This window comes from Pleurodeles waltl, chromosome 4_2, assembly GCF_031143425.1.
Source record: "Pleurodeles waltl isolate 20211129_DDA chromosome 4_2, aPleWal1.hap1.20221129, whole genome shotgun sequence".
Classification (NCBI taxonomy): domain Eukaryota; kingdom Metazoa; phylum Chordata; class Amphibia; order Caudata; family Salamandridae; genus Pleurodeles; species Pleurodeles waltl.
The window spans coordinates 388473813-388492838 of NC_090443.1; the positions used below are offsets into that span (position 1 = coordinate 388473813).

At 43.8% G+C, this 19026-nt stretch overlaps 1 protein-coding gene across 1 annotated transcript in view; it reads right to left on the minus strand.

The window, feature by feature from the left end:
- LOC138293872 (potassium channel subfamily T member 1-like) overlaps positions 1-19026 on the minus strand; it is a 577968-nt gene that overhangs the window by 302234 nt on the left and 256708 nt on the right. Inside the window, exon 12 of the mRNA XM_069233172.1 lies at positions 4163-4299. Within this exon, the coding sequence (XP_069089273.1) occupies positions 4163-4299 (137 nt within the window). The remainder of the gene's footprint in view (positions 1-4162; positions 4300-19026) is intronic.

Consider the following 19026-nt stretch of genomic DNA (forward strand, 5'->3'; position numbering starts at 1 on the left):
TTATGAATGCCCCGTTGTTGGATGTGATAGTTATTGAACTCTGTACAACCTGACACCTCTTTGTTTGGAATTTATCAGATGGGATAGTTATTGGCTATTCCAAATTGTGCTGTACAATTACTTATATCGTGAAGTTTGGTGCTTACCGTACCAAAATCTGCATGTACTCATATTTACTAAGAATGTACTTGTTATTGTAACAGAGAATTTGCTAACCAGCAGGCTTGCAGGGCATGCTGGGCTAAGAAAATAACAATGCAGTGAGCACTTCTTTTCAAAAGCTCTTGTGTCAAACAATGATCTGAGATTTCGGTATTACTCTCAGCTAGGCATGTGAGAAAGGCTATTTAATGTCAATTTTCTTCTATAATTGTTTGTTTAAAGGAAGAACACTTTTCCTTCTTGAGATAATGCTTCTGAGCAGCCCCATAGCAAAGACTCTAAAACGTATATGGCATAAAACCAAATCCTTTTTTAGGTGTGGCCTTAGGCAAGGCCTTTTGATTCTACTACACTTATATCTATACTATACTTACTAATATTGACTTTCAGCAGACCCTCTTCATCCTTTGTTCTGTTATCGTGACATTCACATTTTTCTGCTGCCCCCTACAGCATACAACTTGGGGCAACGGGTCAGCCCACATCAGCTATTGGCTACCTTCTCTGTGAGCGACAACATTCTTTTCTTTAACAAGGAGCACACTCACACACAAGGTAGTTCACATACAAAAACTTTGCACACTGCTACTGCCATTTAAAAAAAATGCTTGTTGTTCAAGGGATTGACACAGGAACAGCCCGAAAAGGTCGGTGTCTCAACGTAGAGGTAGGTAACTGGCTGCTTGTGTTTTTAGAAAGACAGAACATAAAAACAATCCATTCATCAGGAGGGGTGCTAGATTACAAGGGGGGAGATCAGTGCAGATAATCTTTAGGGTGCAGGAAGTATTTGTGGGGGCGATCTGACAGGCACTGGACTCTCCATTCCACATAATCTGGAATTGGAAATGAATCCTTTCACTTGACACCTGGCATTCTTAAAACCTTTTAGCAGTAATCCTCTGATTCCTTCAAGGAATATTTTTTATCTTTTTGACTCCTGTTTGCTGCAACTTCAGCGGTTACTTCCTGTGGGCGGGGGGTGGGGGATAGCAATTGAATTCTGTGTATGAATTTCTATTATTTTAAATCCGTGTGCTCATAATTAAATGAATATAGTTTATCCTATCTTGAGAAAACCATCCAATTGCAATGTGCTTCAGCTTAGCACTAGCGTAGTACACCTAGATCTCCTCGCTCTTCCAAGTGGTAGCAAACGCCATCAAGCAGTGACTGCGGAACCACGGTGAAACTATCATCTTTTTGAAGTGGGAGGAACAGCTTGACAACTTCCAAGAACAAAAGCTGCTGGCTAAAGCGAGATGATGTTCGAGAGGAGGATGGGGCGCTGATCGCAGATGGGGGGGTTCAATGCAGCAGAGATGTCTCCTTCCACAGAAGGTAGACTTCACCATGGCTTGAGTTTGAGAAGTCCGGCTTGTGTTAGTCTCCAGCAGACAACAAGGTTTTTAACAACATCCCCAAGAAGAGCAGCAGATCAGAAAAGCTAAATGGAACCAGCAGGCTTGCAAAAAGGACAGCTGGCGGGCAGAGTGGCTCATGGGCATGGGATATTACTACCACTAAATTTCACTCGACGGTTGATAGGTTCTTGACTTTCCACAGTTCCACAGTATGTGTTCGGAATGTACGCTCGTGGCTGATGGAGTTCCATAACAGGATGCTAGAAATGTGTTTACCTCCTCCACACTTGTAACAGTCCTTATAACATGTTCACCTCCCCCTAGGCACCATGTGACTTAACTAAAACCAAAACAGTCCTCGTTCCACTCCTTAGAAGTTTCCTCTCACTAAGGGTGATGAAAGGGGTAGATACCAGTTCTTCCTGTTGCTTTGTGTCTGCTCCCGCGGACTACCGTGTGGTCCTGGATGATCGGCACTCGAATCTCCCATTCATTTTCTTTTCTTTTTGTCTTGCATTTCCTGCAGTACAGGTAGATTCTGTGGTGGCTTGACTGCTGTTCGTCTACCTTTCTTCCTGGCAGCTTTGTGCTGTGGTCTCACTGCGCGGTATTGTGGCTTGGCTTTGGTGAAGTTCTGTCTATCTCGGCTTTTGATTGTTTTGGCCATGCATTGGCATGGTGTCCCCTTGTATGTTCTCAAGTCATAAGGTGGTTTTCTTTGGTTTTCTCATGAAGAATTTTTTGGTTGGTGCACTCGCTTGGTTGTCATTCCAGTTCCGGGGCATTTCACCTGTGATGGAGTCTGCCTCTTTGTAGGCCTCACTTCTTTGGCCATGGGTTGATCAGTGCTTCATTCTGGATCTGGTCTGGGTCTAGGCTACTGTCTCTCTTATTCTTTGGTCAGGACACCTGGGTGTTGGGTCTGGCTTTTCTTTTGTGGCTTTCTTTGTTCATGTTAATGGCCGGTTATTTCTTGCTTACATGTGCCCCCTTCGTTCAGACTTTTTCTGGTCTTTGGCTGATTCTCCACAGTTTTCCATTTCCCACAGAAGGCTTTAGGTGCTGTGCCACCATTCTGCCTAGTTTGGCACCAGTAAGATGCCCGGCTATGTTACTCAGCCTCTTTTATGGCTTATTCCTCTGTTCTCTACTGTGCAGAATGGGTTGTGGGTACTCAGTGGCTTCTGTCCGGCAGTTCAGTTGCCTGCAGCTGCTTTCCCATCAGCATTGCCTCTGATGATACTGCGCTCCTCCTGCTGTAGATCTTGTATTGTGTCAGGGTTGTTTGTGCTTGTTGAAGGTGGAGTTGTGAATTTACTGCTTTGGTGTATCTTCAATTAGTATGGAGTGAGGCAAAAATGCTCAGATTACTTATCAGTAATCTTCATTACTCCAATTATCCTTCCTCATTCTAGCACTTGAATCTCACTCTCCCTGCCCATGGTGAAGACCTTGATCCTTGGTGTTTTGACATGTCAGGATGTTCTACAGTGGTGCACCACATTCTATGGCCCTTTGTAAGGGGAGGGTCCTAATGGAGGCAGAGAGGGAATGGAAGGCTGTTTTTGGTTTTAGCTAGGTCACACGGTGAACATGGAGGTGGACACACCTTATTTAGTAAGGAGAGGGACAAGGAAGGATTTTTGGTGTTATTTTATGGATTTTAGGAGGACATTTGGAAATTACTTCTGAGTTATAGGTCATGGGTCAGAGGGCAGCTTCCCAGTGACACCAGTCTCTGCCTTCACTGGAATCAATCTTTACATACAGTTCTGTCACCTGTTCATTTGAAGAACAGGAAGCAGTGGTAGCACCTAGGCAGGGCCACTGGAATTATGTGATTCTGATGCGTTTTTTGCATCATTATGGATTTGCCACATCTTTGTTTCTAGTTAAAACGGAACGTGTTCGTGCACTGTGGAAAGCCATTCTCAAAAGTTGACTGGTCATCAACTGATCATCTTCCAGTTGCTTATTGCTGTATCCGATTGTTAAACTAGCACTAAAGAGATGGAATTTTTTGCACAAAGTATTACCATGTGTAAAAAAGTGCAAAACAATGAAATAAAACTATCACAAAATGTGTCGCATTATGTAGCGTAATGTGCCTTTTCTTGCTGCATTATTTAGTCACCCCTCCCACATATTTTGGCCCTTCCCTGTCGTATGAATCCAGTGTACCTGCACATAGCCTATTAAAGACAAACCTACTTAGAGCAGTGTGCTCGTCCTCTAAAGAAAATCAACAAATAGTGCGTGAGTACTATTTGTGAGCTCTGTCCTAAAGTGTGGGCGCTGTCCATAGTCTGAGGGCAATATTCAGAGTTTCTGTTCAAACTTCATGCACGGCTTATACATTTTATTTTCATGTGAAGAGTAGTTTTTATGGAGAGTGATGATTTATAAGAAGATTCTATTCACCTAGGTCTGTATTAGAGTACGGTCCCTACTCATGCGACACTCCTATGATAAAAAAAAACTGACCCTTTCATTTCTATCTCTAATGAAAATATTGCCCCTATAGCATTGTTTTGATATGAAGGTAGCATGAGTTCTCAGGATAGGGGCTTTTCCTTACCAGCTGCCCCTTGCCTGGCGCTAGCCCCCCTCCAAGTATTACAAAGTCATGAGCTCACTTTGCCCTCATGAGGTCTTGGTCCTTTAGCGCTGACCCCTGGAGGTAGATGACGCGCTGCGACCACAGCGGAATCTGGAGCACTCTGCGCACCTGAAGGTCCATCTCCGTGGGGCAGAGAATCACAACGTAGTAATCCTGTGCATGGAAGAAAAGGACACGTTAAACGATTGTTTCAAAAACTTCGAGCATTGCCTTTTAGTACAGCTTCACATAGAATTTATTCTGCTGCAAACTTCTGAAATAGCAGATTTTACCATTACCGACCTCAACGATTAATAACCACAGAAGGATGCTTGAGGAGCCCGCCCAGGGAGAATTCAGATGTGTGAATTGCAAGTTACACCCAGATTTTAGCAGAACGTGCGTGAACACCCTCAGCTATCTAACCAGGATTCTATGCATGGACACATAGGTCCTTAATTACGCTTTTTATGACCGCATTAGCGTAATTTTTTGGACGCAAAAGCGGCGCCAAAATTAAAAAATATAATTGAATTTTGTAAGTTTGCGCCGCTTTTACGTCAAAAAATGACGCAAATGCGGCGCTAAAAAGTATACATCAGGCCCATAGTTTCTGAACAGGTATTTGCTGAAGGTACTCTCTTCACCGAGCTACCAGTTTCAAGCTGAAATAATTCTCTTCATTCAAACTAGTGCTTCATTTCTTACAAAAGGAGTCTTTGTAACAAGAAACTTCCTTAATCCCTCGCCAGAAATGCTCACCTCTCCTTCCTGAAATCGTACCCAGTTGCTTTCATGAAGGGCGCCATGGATAAAAGCAAATCCTCTTTTGTTGTCTTATAGACTAGGAACTCGCACGATTGTTTGCTGTGTTCACGCAATTAACAACCGTATGATATTTTAAATGGTTTAGGGGCATATTTATACTCTGTTTGCGCCGGAATTGTGTCGTTTTTTTTTTACGCAATTCCGACGCAAAACTAACTCCATATTTATACTTTGGCGTTAGACGCGTCTAGCGCCAAAGTCCATGGAGTTCGTGTCATTTTTTAGCGTGGACACGTACTTTGCGTTAATGATATGCAAGGTAGGCGTTCCCGTCTAAAAAATTGACTCCGAGGCATGTGCGCCGTATTTACACTCCCGGGCAAAATTCACGCCCGGGAGTGGGCGGGTCAAAAAAAATGACTTACGGCCGCTTTTGCGCCGTTTTTTAGCGCCTGGTCAGGGCAGGCGTTAAGGGACCTGTGGGCTCGGAAGGAGCCCAGAGGTGCCCTCCCATGCCCCCAGGGACCCCCCCTGTCACCCTTGCCCACCCCAGGAGGACGCCTAAGGATGGAGGGACCCATCCCAGGGACATTAAGGTAAGTTCAGGTAAGTGTTTTTATTTTTATTTTTTTGTGGCATAGGGGGGCCTGATTTGTGCCCCCCTACATGCCACTATGCCCAATGACCATGCCCAGGGGACAGAAGTCCCCTGGGCATGGCCATTGGCCAAGGGGGCATGACTCCAGTCTTTGCTAAGACAGGAGTCATTTCTATGGGGGTTGGGAGTCGAAAAAAATGGCGCAAATCGGGTTGAGGCGAAAAATTTGCCTCAGCCTGACTTGCCCCATTTTTTGGCGCCCAAGCTCCATATCCCCCTACGCCGGCGCTGCCTGGTGTACGTCGTTTTTTTTCACGCACACCAGGCAGCGCCGCCGGCTAACGCCGGCTAACGTCATTGAATAAATACAGCGCCCGCATGGCGCTTCAGCATGGCGTTAGCCGGCGCTAATTTTTTTGACGGAAAAACTGCGTTAGCGCAGTTTTGCGTCAAAAAGTATAAATATGGCCCTTAGTTTACTCAATGTGCTGCTCATAACTAAAACTGATGCTTTTACAGTAACCCCCCGTTGAAATATAATTAGGTGAACTTAAATGCCAAAGAAATATATTTGGAAAAACAAATGTGACCTTTTATTAAAGCCCTAGCTTTCCAAACGTCAGACCAATTAGCGTCTATGTAAAATTATGTTATAAAAGTGATCTATGAAGTTTTAAAACCAACCCCACCTGCTTTCAAAAGGAAATGCTATCGTTTTTTAGTAGACGGTCCCAAGTCCGTTGAAATTTACAAAAGTTGTTTACAAGTTTAAAAAAAACATGGCGTCGCTAATCAAAAATGCAAAAATGCAAAGCACATATTTAAGAATTTGAAAAAGTGTAAATTATGAATTAAAAGGGAAGCTTCTTTGAATTTAAAGTTAAGCACAGGTTAAAGAAAAGAGTCAGATTTCTAAGATGTAAATATTAAACATGAATACACAAACATGGAGCCTTTTGTTTTACCAAAGCAAATTTGTGTGAGCGAAAATATCACAGTTTTTGGCAACTTCAGAAAAGTTTATCAGCTTTGAAATTTGGAAGTGCAGTGAGAGACCTTCTCGCTTTCCAATAAAGAGATGCTTGAGTTGAGGAGGCAGAACAATATTCCTTCCCTAGACAACCTGAGGGGAAGGTATTCCTAAAACCTGTGTAGTTTGCAGATTACATAAGGGCAACGATGGCAAAGCGACACGAGGGATTTAGTTTGACTTCTGTATTCCTGCCCGAGCTGTAAAATGTTGTTAGTATTTGGGTATACGTATCATTTATGCTACAGATTTAAAAAAACAGGCAGCTTTAGCCGTACCTTTCTGCCGAAGAACCGCACATTCTATTATTGGTGCTTATTGGAGATAATATGTTTTTAAGATACTTAAGCATTGCCATTCCTCCACTTTGACATATCAGACGAATCTTCTCCATCTTGTATTTAAGACATCACAATAGTGGCATAGTGCAAGCACAAAAAAAGTACCTTTCCTTCTTAACGTCTTTTTTCTTCGACTTTAACACAAATAAAAATATCAACGAATATTAAGTCACTGGACATTCCATAGTATGCTAGCAACAAAATACTGGCATCAATTCTATTTCTAGCTTATATTTACTATAATGGCAAAATTGTATTCCACTTCGCAAAAGGTTTTAGATTGTGGTGGATTATTAATCAAAAGACCGGTCAACGTCTGATAGACAGATGAAATAAAGCTATACATTGTAATACATACTTAGGACAAGTCAAATATTGTATATGTGTTGTTGAAGTGAAATAGTTTTTTAGAACTATGGCCCATATTTAAGAAAAAGTGGCGCATCAGCTGAAGCGCCACTTTTACTGCACCCCCCTAACGGCACCCAACGACATCATGGTTGCCCCGTATTTATGATACATCACACCATGGCGGTCATTAGCACAATAGCGTCAACATTTTTGATGATATTGTGGCGCTTTGCTACACTAGCATCAAAAATGTTGACGCTAGTGTAGCAAAGTGCAAGGTGGCCCATAGGTTTCTATGGAAGTGCCATTTTAACGCCTGCTCTGAGCAGGCATTAAAAATGACTCCAAACATAGCGCAGTGAAATATGTTAAATTTCACTGCGCCATTTTTGAGGGCCTCCTAGAACCAGAATGCCCCATTGCATACATTATGCCTGGTGCAGGCATAATGTAGCACAAGGGTTTACAAAGTGGTGCAATGCATTCATTGCGCCACTTTGTGAATATGGTGCGGGGAAAAAGCCATTTTAGAGCCGCCTTAGCGTAAAAAAAAAAATTCTATGGCGGCCATAAGCGGAGCTAGGCGCTCTTAACTATGCTCCTCTGTGTTTCTGAACTTCAATAAGTCTGAACTCTTGAAAAAGAAGAAATTGGAAACAACATAAACTAAATGTAGGTCTTTAGAAATAAACATTTTCAAAGATCCTACTTCCTCTGGATAATTTAATTACAAACGTTTTTTCGGGTAAATTCTCTCTCAAATTAGTATTTTTTTTGCAGAAACATTTTCTCACAAACGAACTCAAGTGAATCTGAAAACTGATCACCCTTCTCATACTGTGTGAAATGGGAGCTTTACTAATTTCTCCCAACCTACAACCACCAATTACGTATCACTGAAACTCAACTAGCGCACTTGCTATGCACTGCTTATGACCTCACATACTACATCACTCGTCGCATGTTCTATGATAAAATTTATAAGTTCACTGATGACATCTGAAATGACATCATTAATGACATCACTGTGAAAGGCAAGTGCTCAAGTTATAGTTAGTTCAATCAACTATTAACTGGTGAATTTCATTTTTTTTTTTAAAATGGTATTAAGTAACTGACATTTTCACCCACCTATAATGTCACTTTAACCTTTGTTTTGTTTCAGTGAATTTCTCAGGCTTTTTTAATACGAAGTGAGGTACTACCATGCCTAGCTGTGTCACTGTACCCATTGTATGTTTTCAGTAGGTATGTGCATATATAGATATACACACACACACACATATATATGTATTCACTGAAAAACAATGGTTAGGGTGACCTTCTAGTTAGGTGTGGTTATATGATCTTAGCTTATGTTAAAAACAAGCATTTGTGACGCAATAGGTCTCACATTTGTGATAGTTACAGCTTCTGGTGTTGTAAATGACAATGTCCCTAATTACAAGTTTGGCAGGTGGAATGAGCCGCCCGCCAAACTCCCACGGTCAGGAAACTGCCAGTCTGCTCTCCTTCCTACTAGCCTTATTATGAGTTTCCCGCTGGGTCAGCAGGCGGAAACACAGTTTCGGGTGGCAAAAAAGTATCGGTGCCAGCGGTCCAACCATGACGGTAACCCCAGCTTCATAATGTTGTGGTCGGACTGCTGCTTTGGTGGTGGTCCAACCGCAGCCATTACCCTGGCGGTCTAGAGTCCACCAGGGTCATAATGAGGGCCAATGTCTTTTACCTATGTGTTTTGGTTTGGAGTGTAGTGGATGTATGCCAGATGCCACAGCACTCCTCCCAGGCCTGTCGCTGCAGGAGAGAGGACACAGCAAGGCTGCCATCTTGTGAGTGTTTTGGCCTCATTCCTGTAAACTGGCTGTGATACCCTAGAGAGGCAACCCTTTCTAGTGTGCTTAACTAAACTTTTATAGCACCAAACAAGCCACAAATAGGCACCTTTGTGGCTTTCAACCTGGAAAATGAGTTAGGAGCAAAGAAAAGGGGACACCATATATTTCTGTGTATTGAACCTTTAAAGGAATTATTCCTCTACATTTGCAATACCAGCGTAACTTTTAAAAACATTGAAATATAATAGAATAACAGAAGAGGCAGCTTAACTTCAAATGAATTATAGTAATATGGTTAAGAATGGTACATGCTTTGCAGCAATATCAAATGGCAGAACCTGTATTATCAAGCGCTATATAAAAAACACAAGTTATTCCCAGACTGCCCCAACACACACCAAACAAAAAAACCCTAGGGGTGAGGATGTGACATAAGGGCCAGAGTTGCTGACTTTGGAGCTGGAGAACATGGTTCGAGTCTAGGCGCCGGCTCAATATCCTGTGATTTTGAGCAAATTGCCTCATCTCCCCTTGGTATCAAAAATGAAGTGTTCGTGCGTAATGTAACATTTGCTCATGTAAAGCACTGTAATACCATTCCATAGAGTTTGCACTAATCACTCCATCTGAAAAGGCCCAATTTACATCCAAAGGCTAGATGTTTTTCGCTATCAAGCTTGAGGCAGTGAAGTGCTCGGGTCTGCAGTCATGACTCTTTTTACATCATTTTTGGAGACAACACCTTTTGCCATCTTCTTGCCTTGAACTAATCTATGTGTTTGGTTGGTGACACTCCGGGGGATGTGCTATTGCCTAGTGTTAAGCTATACTCAAGTCAGTAGGTTAATGCATCCACTGCAGCAGCCTTGACAGAATGAGAATGTCACAGATTACAATCCTGAATTAGCTTTTTCACCTCTTCATCTCTGCACGGTTGATGCAAATGAATCATGGTGATTTTGATAAGAATGGCACCTGCTTTGAAGCACTATGAAATGGCAGAACAAATATTACCAAGCGCTACATAAAAAAAAAAAGTTATTTCCTAACTGCCCCAACATGTACCAGACAAAGAACCCTAAGGGAGAGGATGTGGCGAAGGGCTAGAGCTGCAGACATTGGAGTTTAGGAACATTGTTCAAATATTGGCACCAGCTCATCATCCTGAGATTCTGGGCAAATCACTTAATCTCCCCTTGCTACCAAAAATGAATGTGTTCTAGTGTAATGTAACTGATGATCATGTAAAGCGCAGTAATACCTTTGTATCAAGTTTGCGCTGTATAAAGCTGCAAAAAAAATAAAATAAAGCACTCCAATGCCTTCGTGTCGAGTTCACGCTACATAAAACTGCAAAACAATCTACTAAATTAATAAAAAGGACCCTGCAGACATCGCAAAGAAACAGCAAGATGCCTGAAACCAAGGAAGAGGAAGACACAACATACTGCCATGAGCACAAAGTGGTGAGGCAAAAGAAAAAAATAGAGTGCCACTAAGGTGTCTGGCCAACTGTGCAATAATCCATGTCATAGGGCCAGTCTCCAAGGCGGTAGGTAACCAAACAGCCTCAAGGCGGGACAAACAAAAGCATTTAACAACAACATCAAGTGATGGGCATGAGATGGGACTGGTTAAAGCTCACAGAATAGTTTACAACCTGTTGAGAAGAGCAGCAGTTGCATGCTGCTATGTTCGACCTAAAAACTAGAAATTCACTGAGAAAAACAGAGGTTAACCTCATTAGTTCGGGCTTCGGCCACTGGCCGACGCCCACACTGCCTCCCTGGTGTGGGTCACGACCAGTGGCCCACACCAGGGAGGGGGCTAACAATTTTTTTTTTTTTAATGAAAAAACACACAGGAGACACAGAAGATCTGTTTTCCCGATCAAAGCAGGAAGAGGCTGCAAGGCCGCTTCCTGCTCCGGTGGGGAAAATGGGCCCAAACGGGCCTCCCCGATGTTCGAGAAGGCCTCATTTGACAGGGGAGATTCTTCCCTTTCAAACAAGGCCTTCCTGAACAGGTTTCCTGGCCCTCGATCGCAGAAACTCCACTAGAAACCAGGGATTTTGCTTGGGGGGTCGGCCCCCTCGGCAAACGGACCACCCCCCGGGGGCATTTTAAAAAAAATTAAAAATTAAGATTTACCCATGGGGCCCGATAGCACCCATTTGCGCCCCCCAGGGGCTTAAAAAATAATAAAAAAATAAAATAAAAAAAATTTTAAAAAGGAAATTGACAGGGGGTCACCTATGAGGAGGGCAACCCCTGTGGGGGCAATAATTTTTTAAATAGTTGTATGGTTTCCCTGGGGGCCACTATGGCCCCCAAGGAAACCATATATATATAGATACATATCATAGTAGATATATATATCTGTATAAATAGATATTTATATATAGATCTCTCTCTCTCTCGCGCTCTCTCTCTCTCTATATATATATATATATATACATATATGTAAGGAAATGCCTCCTTGGCATGGTTACCCCCTGACATTTTGCCTTTGCTGATGCTAAGTTTTGATTTGAAAGTGTGCTGAGGCCTGCTAACAAGGCCCCAGCACCAGTGTTCTTTCCCTAACCTGTACTTTTGTTTTCACAATTGGCACACCCAGGCATCCAAGTAAGTCCCTTGTAACTGGTACCCCTGGTACCAAGGGCCCTGATGCCAGGGAAGGTCTCTAAGGGCTGCAGCATATCTTATGCCACTCTGGGGACCCCTCACGCAGCACAGACACACTGCTTGCCAGCTTGTGTGTGCTGGGGAGGACAAAACGAGTAAGTCGACATGGCACTCCCTTCAGGGTGCCATGCCAACCTCACACTGCCTATGCTGTATAGATAAGTCACCCCTCTAGCAGGCCTTACAGCCCTAAGGCAGGGTGCACTATACCATAGGTGAGGGCACCAGTGCATGAGCACTGTGCCCCTACAGTGTCTAAGCAAAACCTTAGACATTGTAAGTGCAGGGTAGCCATAAGAGTATATGGTCTGGGAGTCTGTCAAACACGAACTCCACAGCACCATAATGGCTACACTGAAAACTGGGAAGTTTGGTATCAAACTTCTCAGCACAATAAATGCACACTGATGCCAGTGTACATTTTATTGTAACACACACCCCAGAGGGCACCTTAGAGGTGCCCCCTGAAACCTTAACCAACTACCCGTGTAGGCTGACTGGTTTTAGCAGCCTGCCACACTCGAGACATGTTGCTGGCCACATGGGGAGAGTGCCTTTGTCACTCTGTGGCTGGTAACAAAGCCTGCACTGGGTGGAGATGCTTATCACCTCCCCCTTGCAGGAGCTGTAACACCTGGCGGTGAGTCTCAAAGGATCACCCCCTTTGTTACAGTACCACAGGGCATTCCAGCTAGTGGAGTTGCCCGCCCCCTCCGGCCACGGCCCCACTTTTGGCGGCAAGGCCGGAGGAGATAATGAGAAAAACAAGGAGGAGTCACTGACCAGTCAGGACAGCCCCTAAGGCAACCTGAGCTGAAGTGACTCTGACTTTTAGGAATCCTCCATCTTGCAGAAGGAGGATCCCCCCAATAGGGATAGGAATGTGACCCCCTCCCCTTGGGAGGAGGCACAAAGAGGGTGTAGCCACCCTCAGGGCTAGTAGCCATTGGCTACTGCCCTCCCTGACCTAAACACACCCCTAAATTCTGTATTTAGGGGCTCCCCTGAACCTAGGAACGCAGATTCCTGCAACCCAAGAAGAAGAGGACTGCTAAGCTGAAAAACCCTGCAGAAGAAGGCGGAGACACCAACTGCTTTGGCCCCAGCTCTACCGGCCTGTCTCCCCACTTCGAAAAGACACTGCTCCAGCTACGCTTTCCCCAGGACCAGCGACCTCTGAATCCTCAGAGGACTGCCCTGCTCTAGAAGGACCAAGAAACTCCCGAGGACAGCGGCTCTGTTCACCCAAGACTGCAACTTTGTTTCAAAGAAGCTACTTCAAGACAACTGCGTTTCCCGCCGGAAGCGTGAGACTTACTACTCTGCACCCGACGCCCCCGGCTCGACTTGTGGAGAAACAACACTTCAGGGAGGACTCCCCGGCGACTGCGAGACCGTGAGTAACCAGAGTTGCCCCCCCCTTTAGCCCCCACAGCGATGCCTGCACAGGGAATCCCGAGGCTTCCCCTGACCGCGACTGCCTGACTCCCAGATCCCGACGCCTGGAAAAGACTGTGCACCTGCAGCCCCCAGGACCTGAAAGATCGGAACTCCAGTGCAGGAGTGACCCCCAGGAGACCCTCTCCGTTGCCCAGGTGGTGGCTACCCAGAGGAGCCCCCCCTTGCCTGCCTGCATCGCTGAAGAGACCCCTTGGTCTCCCATTGATTTCCATTGGAAACCCGACGTGTGTTTGCACACTGCACCCGGCCGCCCCCGTGCTGCTGAGGGTGTACTTCCTGTGCTAACTTGTGTCCCCCCGGTGACCTACAAAACCCCCCTGGTCTGCCCTCCGAAGACGCGGGTACTTACCTGCTGGCAGACTGAAACTGGGGCACCCCCTTCTCCTTTGAAGCCTATGCGTTTTGGGCACCACTTTGAACTCTGCACCTGACCGGCCCTGAGCTGCTGGTGTGGTAACTTTGGGGTTGCTCTCAACCCCCAACGGTGGGCTACCTTGGACCCAAACTTGAACCCCGTAGGTGGTTTACTTACCTACAAAAACTAACAAATACCTACCTCCCCCAGGAACTGTTGAAAATTGCACTGTGTCTAGTTTTAAAATAGCTATATGTGATTTATTTGAAAAGTATATATGCTATTGTGATTATTCAAAGTTCCTAAAGTACTTACCTGCAATACCTTTCATTTAAAGTATTACATGTAAAATTTGAACCTGTGGTTCTTAAAATAAAATAAGAAAAGATATTTTTATATACAAAAACCTATTGGCCTGGAATTGTCTCTGAGTGTGTGTTCCTCATTTATTGCTTGTGTGTGTACAACAAATGCTTAACACTACTCCTTTGATAAGCCTACTGCTCGACCACACTACCACAAAATACAGCATTAGTATTATCTCTTTTTGCCACTATCTTACCTCTAAGGGGAACCCTTGGACTCTGTGCATACTATTCCTTACTTTTAAATAGTGCATACAGAGCCAACTTCCTACAATATATATATATATATACACATATATATATATATATAGATATAGATATAGATATAGATATAGATATATAACGATCACTTTTGTCAACACGTGTGTGGTTTCCCTGGGGGCTGCATTCGGCCCCCAGGAAAACCACACCCACATATAAAAGTGATATAAATATATATATATATATCCGCCACCAGTTCTCTTGCAGTTGCAGCTTGCTTCTTCAAAGCAATGCACATACTTCAATTGACGCGTTTCAACTGTAGCTCTTAGGCAGCAATAAAAAAGTCAAGTAAGTCTTGTGATTATGTTTCTGCTTCAAAATGATCTGACTTTTGTCTACTGGCAGTTTTGTTGCCATAAAGTAGCGCAGATGGTTTATATGCCTATTGCAAATAACAAATCTGTATTTTATATAAATAGCTGAGTGGATTAGTAAAGTCAGCCATTACCTGCGCTATAATTCAAATGAAATGTATGTGCGGGGGGCTATGGAGAGATGAAGGGCACTTTTGCTGGGTTGTAGTGAGGGAATCCGAGGAGGAGGTCATGGGAGTGGGAGCACCAATAATAAGTGTTGGGGTGGGCGCTAGAGGCGCTAAAGACTGTGACGATCGGTATGTGACAAGGTGAAGTAAAAATGTGTCTTTTTTTGAGTGTCTTGAAAGAACGTGCTGATTGAGGAAAGAAGCGGAGGTAAGGTGACCTCTACTGTTGCACGTATCACACACACACACCCTCCAGCAATTTTGTGACTGTCTACGTAGGTTAGTGTTTTAGAGCAACAGTTTAGCCACTAGCAGAGATGGCATCTTTTGGATGACTGCTGCTCAAGCCCTCACTCGGGATGTAGAGGACAGCTCTGATGTAGGATCAGCAACTGAGACAGCATCTGATGGATAGGACAATGGCGAAAACTCTGGGAGTGATTTTTCAGTCAGAGGAGTCCCATTCGATAACTCCTCTTCCATTGATTATGAGGAAGGTGATGAGGACAGTCCTGCTGTCCCTTTGCAAGCACAGTCTGTGCAGCGGAACAATAGCGGGTTAGCCCAACCCAGAGAACAGGTGCATGTGGCGGCAAACAAAGAGAGAGTGCTCTCTGGGGAGCTCCCCAATTTAGTTCAGCCCCAAATTCCACCACCCAAATCGTATTGTGGAGACATCAACATCAACTATCACAAAACAACCTGGTTTTGTAAGGCAGGCACCTGCGTTTTTGGTCCTGGGCTCAGCCGCCATATTGGGAAACATACCAAACCCAGACATTTCTAGAAACTAGACATCCTGGCGAGTCTACAGAGGTGTGACTTGTGTGGATTCCCCAAAGTTTTCTTACCCAGAATACCCTGCAAAGGTGAAATGTTGAATAAAAACTCAATTTTTTCTTGCATTTCTGTCACACAAACTACAGGAATATGCTGGTATCCACAAAATTCCTACCACACAGTGTTTCCCCACCTGTCTTGATAAAAACGCTACCCCATTTGAGTGTCTGTACCTAGTACCTGTGTCAGGAATAGATCCCCTCAGGGTCAACAGTTGCCCTCATGTAAGGACCATCATTGACCATTGTGTGATATATTCCTGTCAGGGGCACTAAGCCTACCCACACAAGTGAGGTTCCATTTTAATTGAGAGATCTGGGGGAATGGTGGGTGGAAGGAAATTAGTGGCTCCTCTCAGTTTACAGAACTTTCTATCACCGAAATGTGAGGAAAAAGTGTTTTTTGGGGAAATTTTGAGGTTTTCAAAGTATTCTGGATAACAGAACCTGGTGAGAGAGCCACAACTTATCCCATCCTAGGTTCCCTAGGTGTCTAGTTTTCAAAAATGCACAGGTTTGGTAGGTTTTCCTAGGTACCGGCTGAGCTACAGACCAAAATCCACAGCTAGACACTTTCAAAAAACTCGTCAGTTTTCAATGTAAAAATTTGAAGTGTCCCTGTTGCGTTTTGGGGCATTTCCTGTCGCGGGCACTAGGCCTACCCTCACAAGTGAGGTACCATTTTCATCAGGAGACTTGGAGGAATGCTGGGTGAAAGGAAATTTGTGGCTCCTCTCAGATTCCAGAACTTTCCATCACCGAAATGTGAGGAAAAAGTGTTTCTTTTTGTCAAATTTTGAGGTTTGCAAAGGATTCTGGGTCACAAAACCTAGTGAGAGCCCCACAAGTCACCCCATTCTGAATTCCCCTCTGTGTCTAGTTTCCAAAAACTATATAGGTTTGCTAGGTTTCCCTAGGTGTCGGCTGAGCTAGAGGTCAAAATCCACAGCTAGGCACTTTGCAAAAAACACGTCCTTTTTCATTGGAAAAATGTGGTGTACACGTTGTGTTTTGGGGGATTTCCTGTCGTGGGCAGTCGGCTTACCCACACAAGTGAGGTACAATTTTTATTGGGAAACTTGGGGGAATGCTGAGTAGAAGGAAGTTTGTGGGTCCTCTCAGATTCCAGAACTTTGCAGCACCGAAATCTTAGGGAAAAGTGTTTTTTTGCCAAATTTTGAGGTTTGCAAAGGATTCTGGGTAGCAGCACCTGGTGAGGACCCCACAAGTCACTCCATCCTGGATTCCCCTAGGTGTCTAATTTTCAAACATGCACCAATTTGGTAGGTTTCTCTATGTGCCGGCTGAGCTAGAAGCCAAAATTCACAGCTAGGCACTTTCCAAAAAACACGTCAGATTTCAATGACAAAATGAGATGTGTCCAAGTTGCGTTTCCTGTGGCGGGCATTAGGCCTACCCATGCAAGTGAGGTACCATTTTTATCAGGAGACTTGGGGAAATACAGAATAGCAGAACAAGTTTTATTGCCCCTTGTCTTTCTCTACATGTTTTCCTTCCATGTGTAAGACAGTGTGTAAAAAAGACATCTATTGAGAAACGCACTGTAATTCACATGCTAGTATGGGCACCCGGAATTCAAAGATGTTCAAATAATCACTGCTTCTCAACACCTTATCTTGTGCCCATTTTGGAAGTACAAAGGTTTCCTTGATACCTATTTTTCACTCTTTATATTTCACCAAATGAATTGCTGTACACTCGTATTACAATGAAAATCAATTGCAAGGTGCAGCTCCTTTATTGGCTCTGGGTACCTAGGGTTCTTGATGAACCTACAAGTCCTATATATCCCCCTAAACCAGAAGAGTCCAGCAGACATAACGGTAATTTTGAAAATATGACATTGCAGGAAAAAGTTACAGAGTAAAACATGGAGAAAAATGTCTGTTTTTTTCACCTCAATTTCAATATTTATTTTATTTCAGCTGTTATTTTCTGCAGGAAAATCTTGTAGAATCTACACTAATGACCCCTTGCTGAATTCAGAATTTTCTCTACTTTTCAGAAATGTTTAGCTGTCCAGGATCCAGCATTGATTTCACACCCCTTTCAGTCACTAACTGGAAGGAGGCTAAAAGCATAAAAAATAGTGAAAATGGGGTATGTCGCAGTCAAATGCCAAAATTGTGTTAAAAAATGTGGTTTTCTGATTCAAATCTGCCTGTTCCTGAAAGCTTTGAAGATGGTGATTTTAACACGGTAAACCCTTTGTTGATGCAATTTTCAGGGGAAAAAACACAAGCTTTCTTCTGCAGCCCTTTTTCCCCATTTTTCTGGGAAAAAAACTAAATTTTAGCTGTATTTTGGCTAATTTCTTGGTCTCCTCCAGGGGAACCCACAAACTCTGGGTACCTTTAGAATCCCTAGGATGTTGGAAAAAAAGGACGCACATTTGGCATGGATAGCTTATGTGGACAAAAAGTTATGAAGGCCTAAGCGTAAACTACCCCAAATAGCCAAAAAAGGGTTCAGCACTGGCGGGAAAGGCCCAGCAGCTAAGGGGTTAAAGTAACATTATAGTTAGGTACTGAAATGAGTTGAAAACTAATGCTTAAAAACAAAAAAACATGGAAATTAGCCACTTTTGGTTCAGCAAGCTAACTATAACTTGTGCGCACGCAGTCTACTGCTCATGGTCTTAAACGTTACATCACTCATGACATGTTCAATGAAATTATTGATGACATCAATTATGACATCATCCAGTGAATGTGAGTGTTTTCTATACACTTATCACACTGAAAGATGTTTAGTAAGCCTCATTCACAGCAAATGTATTTTCTATACCTTTTTTGCTGCTAAAAAGTGTTTTTTTGCAATATGCTTGGCCTCCTAAAGAGGCTGGGGTGTTTGAATATTGTGGAGTTTCTGTTATGAGCTCTGCACAGAGCAAAGGCTGTGTTAGGGATTTGGCCCCTTGATGTTGATTGTGCGAAGAGAGTGCGTCCTCTGTGCAGATGCATGCACAGGGTGAAGGCTGTGCATAGGAGGGGCTTGGGCATCTAATGGGGCATCAATGTGGAAGCAGTGACATCTCCGTAAAGAGTTGCACTCAGGGTAAAGACAATGCATAATAGGAGCTTACCCAGTGCTTAATTTGTAAATAAAAAGGTGCCGGCTGCTGCAATCAAATGTGTGAACACGGAATACTGAGGCAGTGTAATCCCAAAGCCATCTTGTGCCTCTTTAATCCATTTACCACCACTCTCTGCTCCCTCTGCTCACTCTTGCAGTTTGCTGCTTTCTCCCATTGTGACGCTTTTTTGTTTTTCTCTTCCTCCAGCTTTCCCATATGTGTCTTTTGCTCGCAGTAAATGCTTGAAGCAGAAAAATAAGTGTCAGTCCTAAAAAATAAGTGCTGGTGGCCCGCACCGGAAACAACAAGCACAAATTAAGCACTGAGTTTACCCATCGATTAAGGCTTGTGTGTCTAGAGGGACTGGCCTCTCTGTGAATAACTATGCACAGGGTAAAGGCTCTGCTTTGTAAGAGATTGGT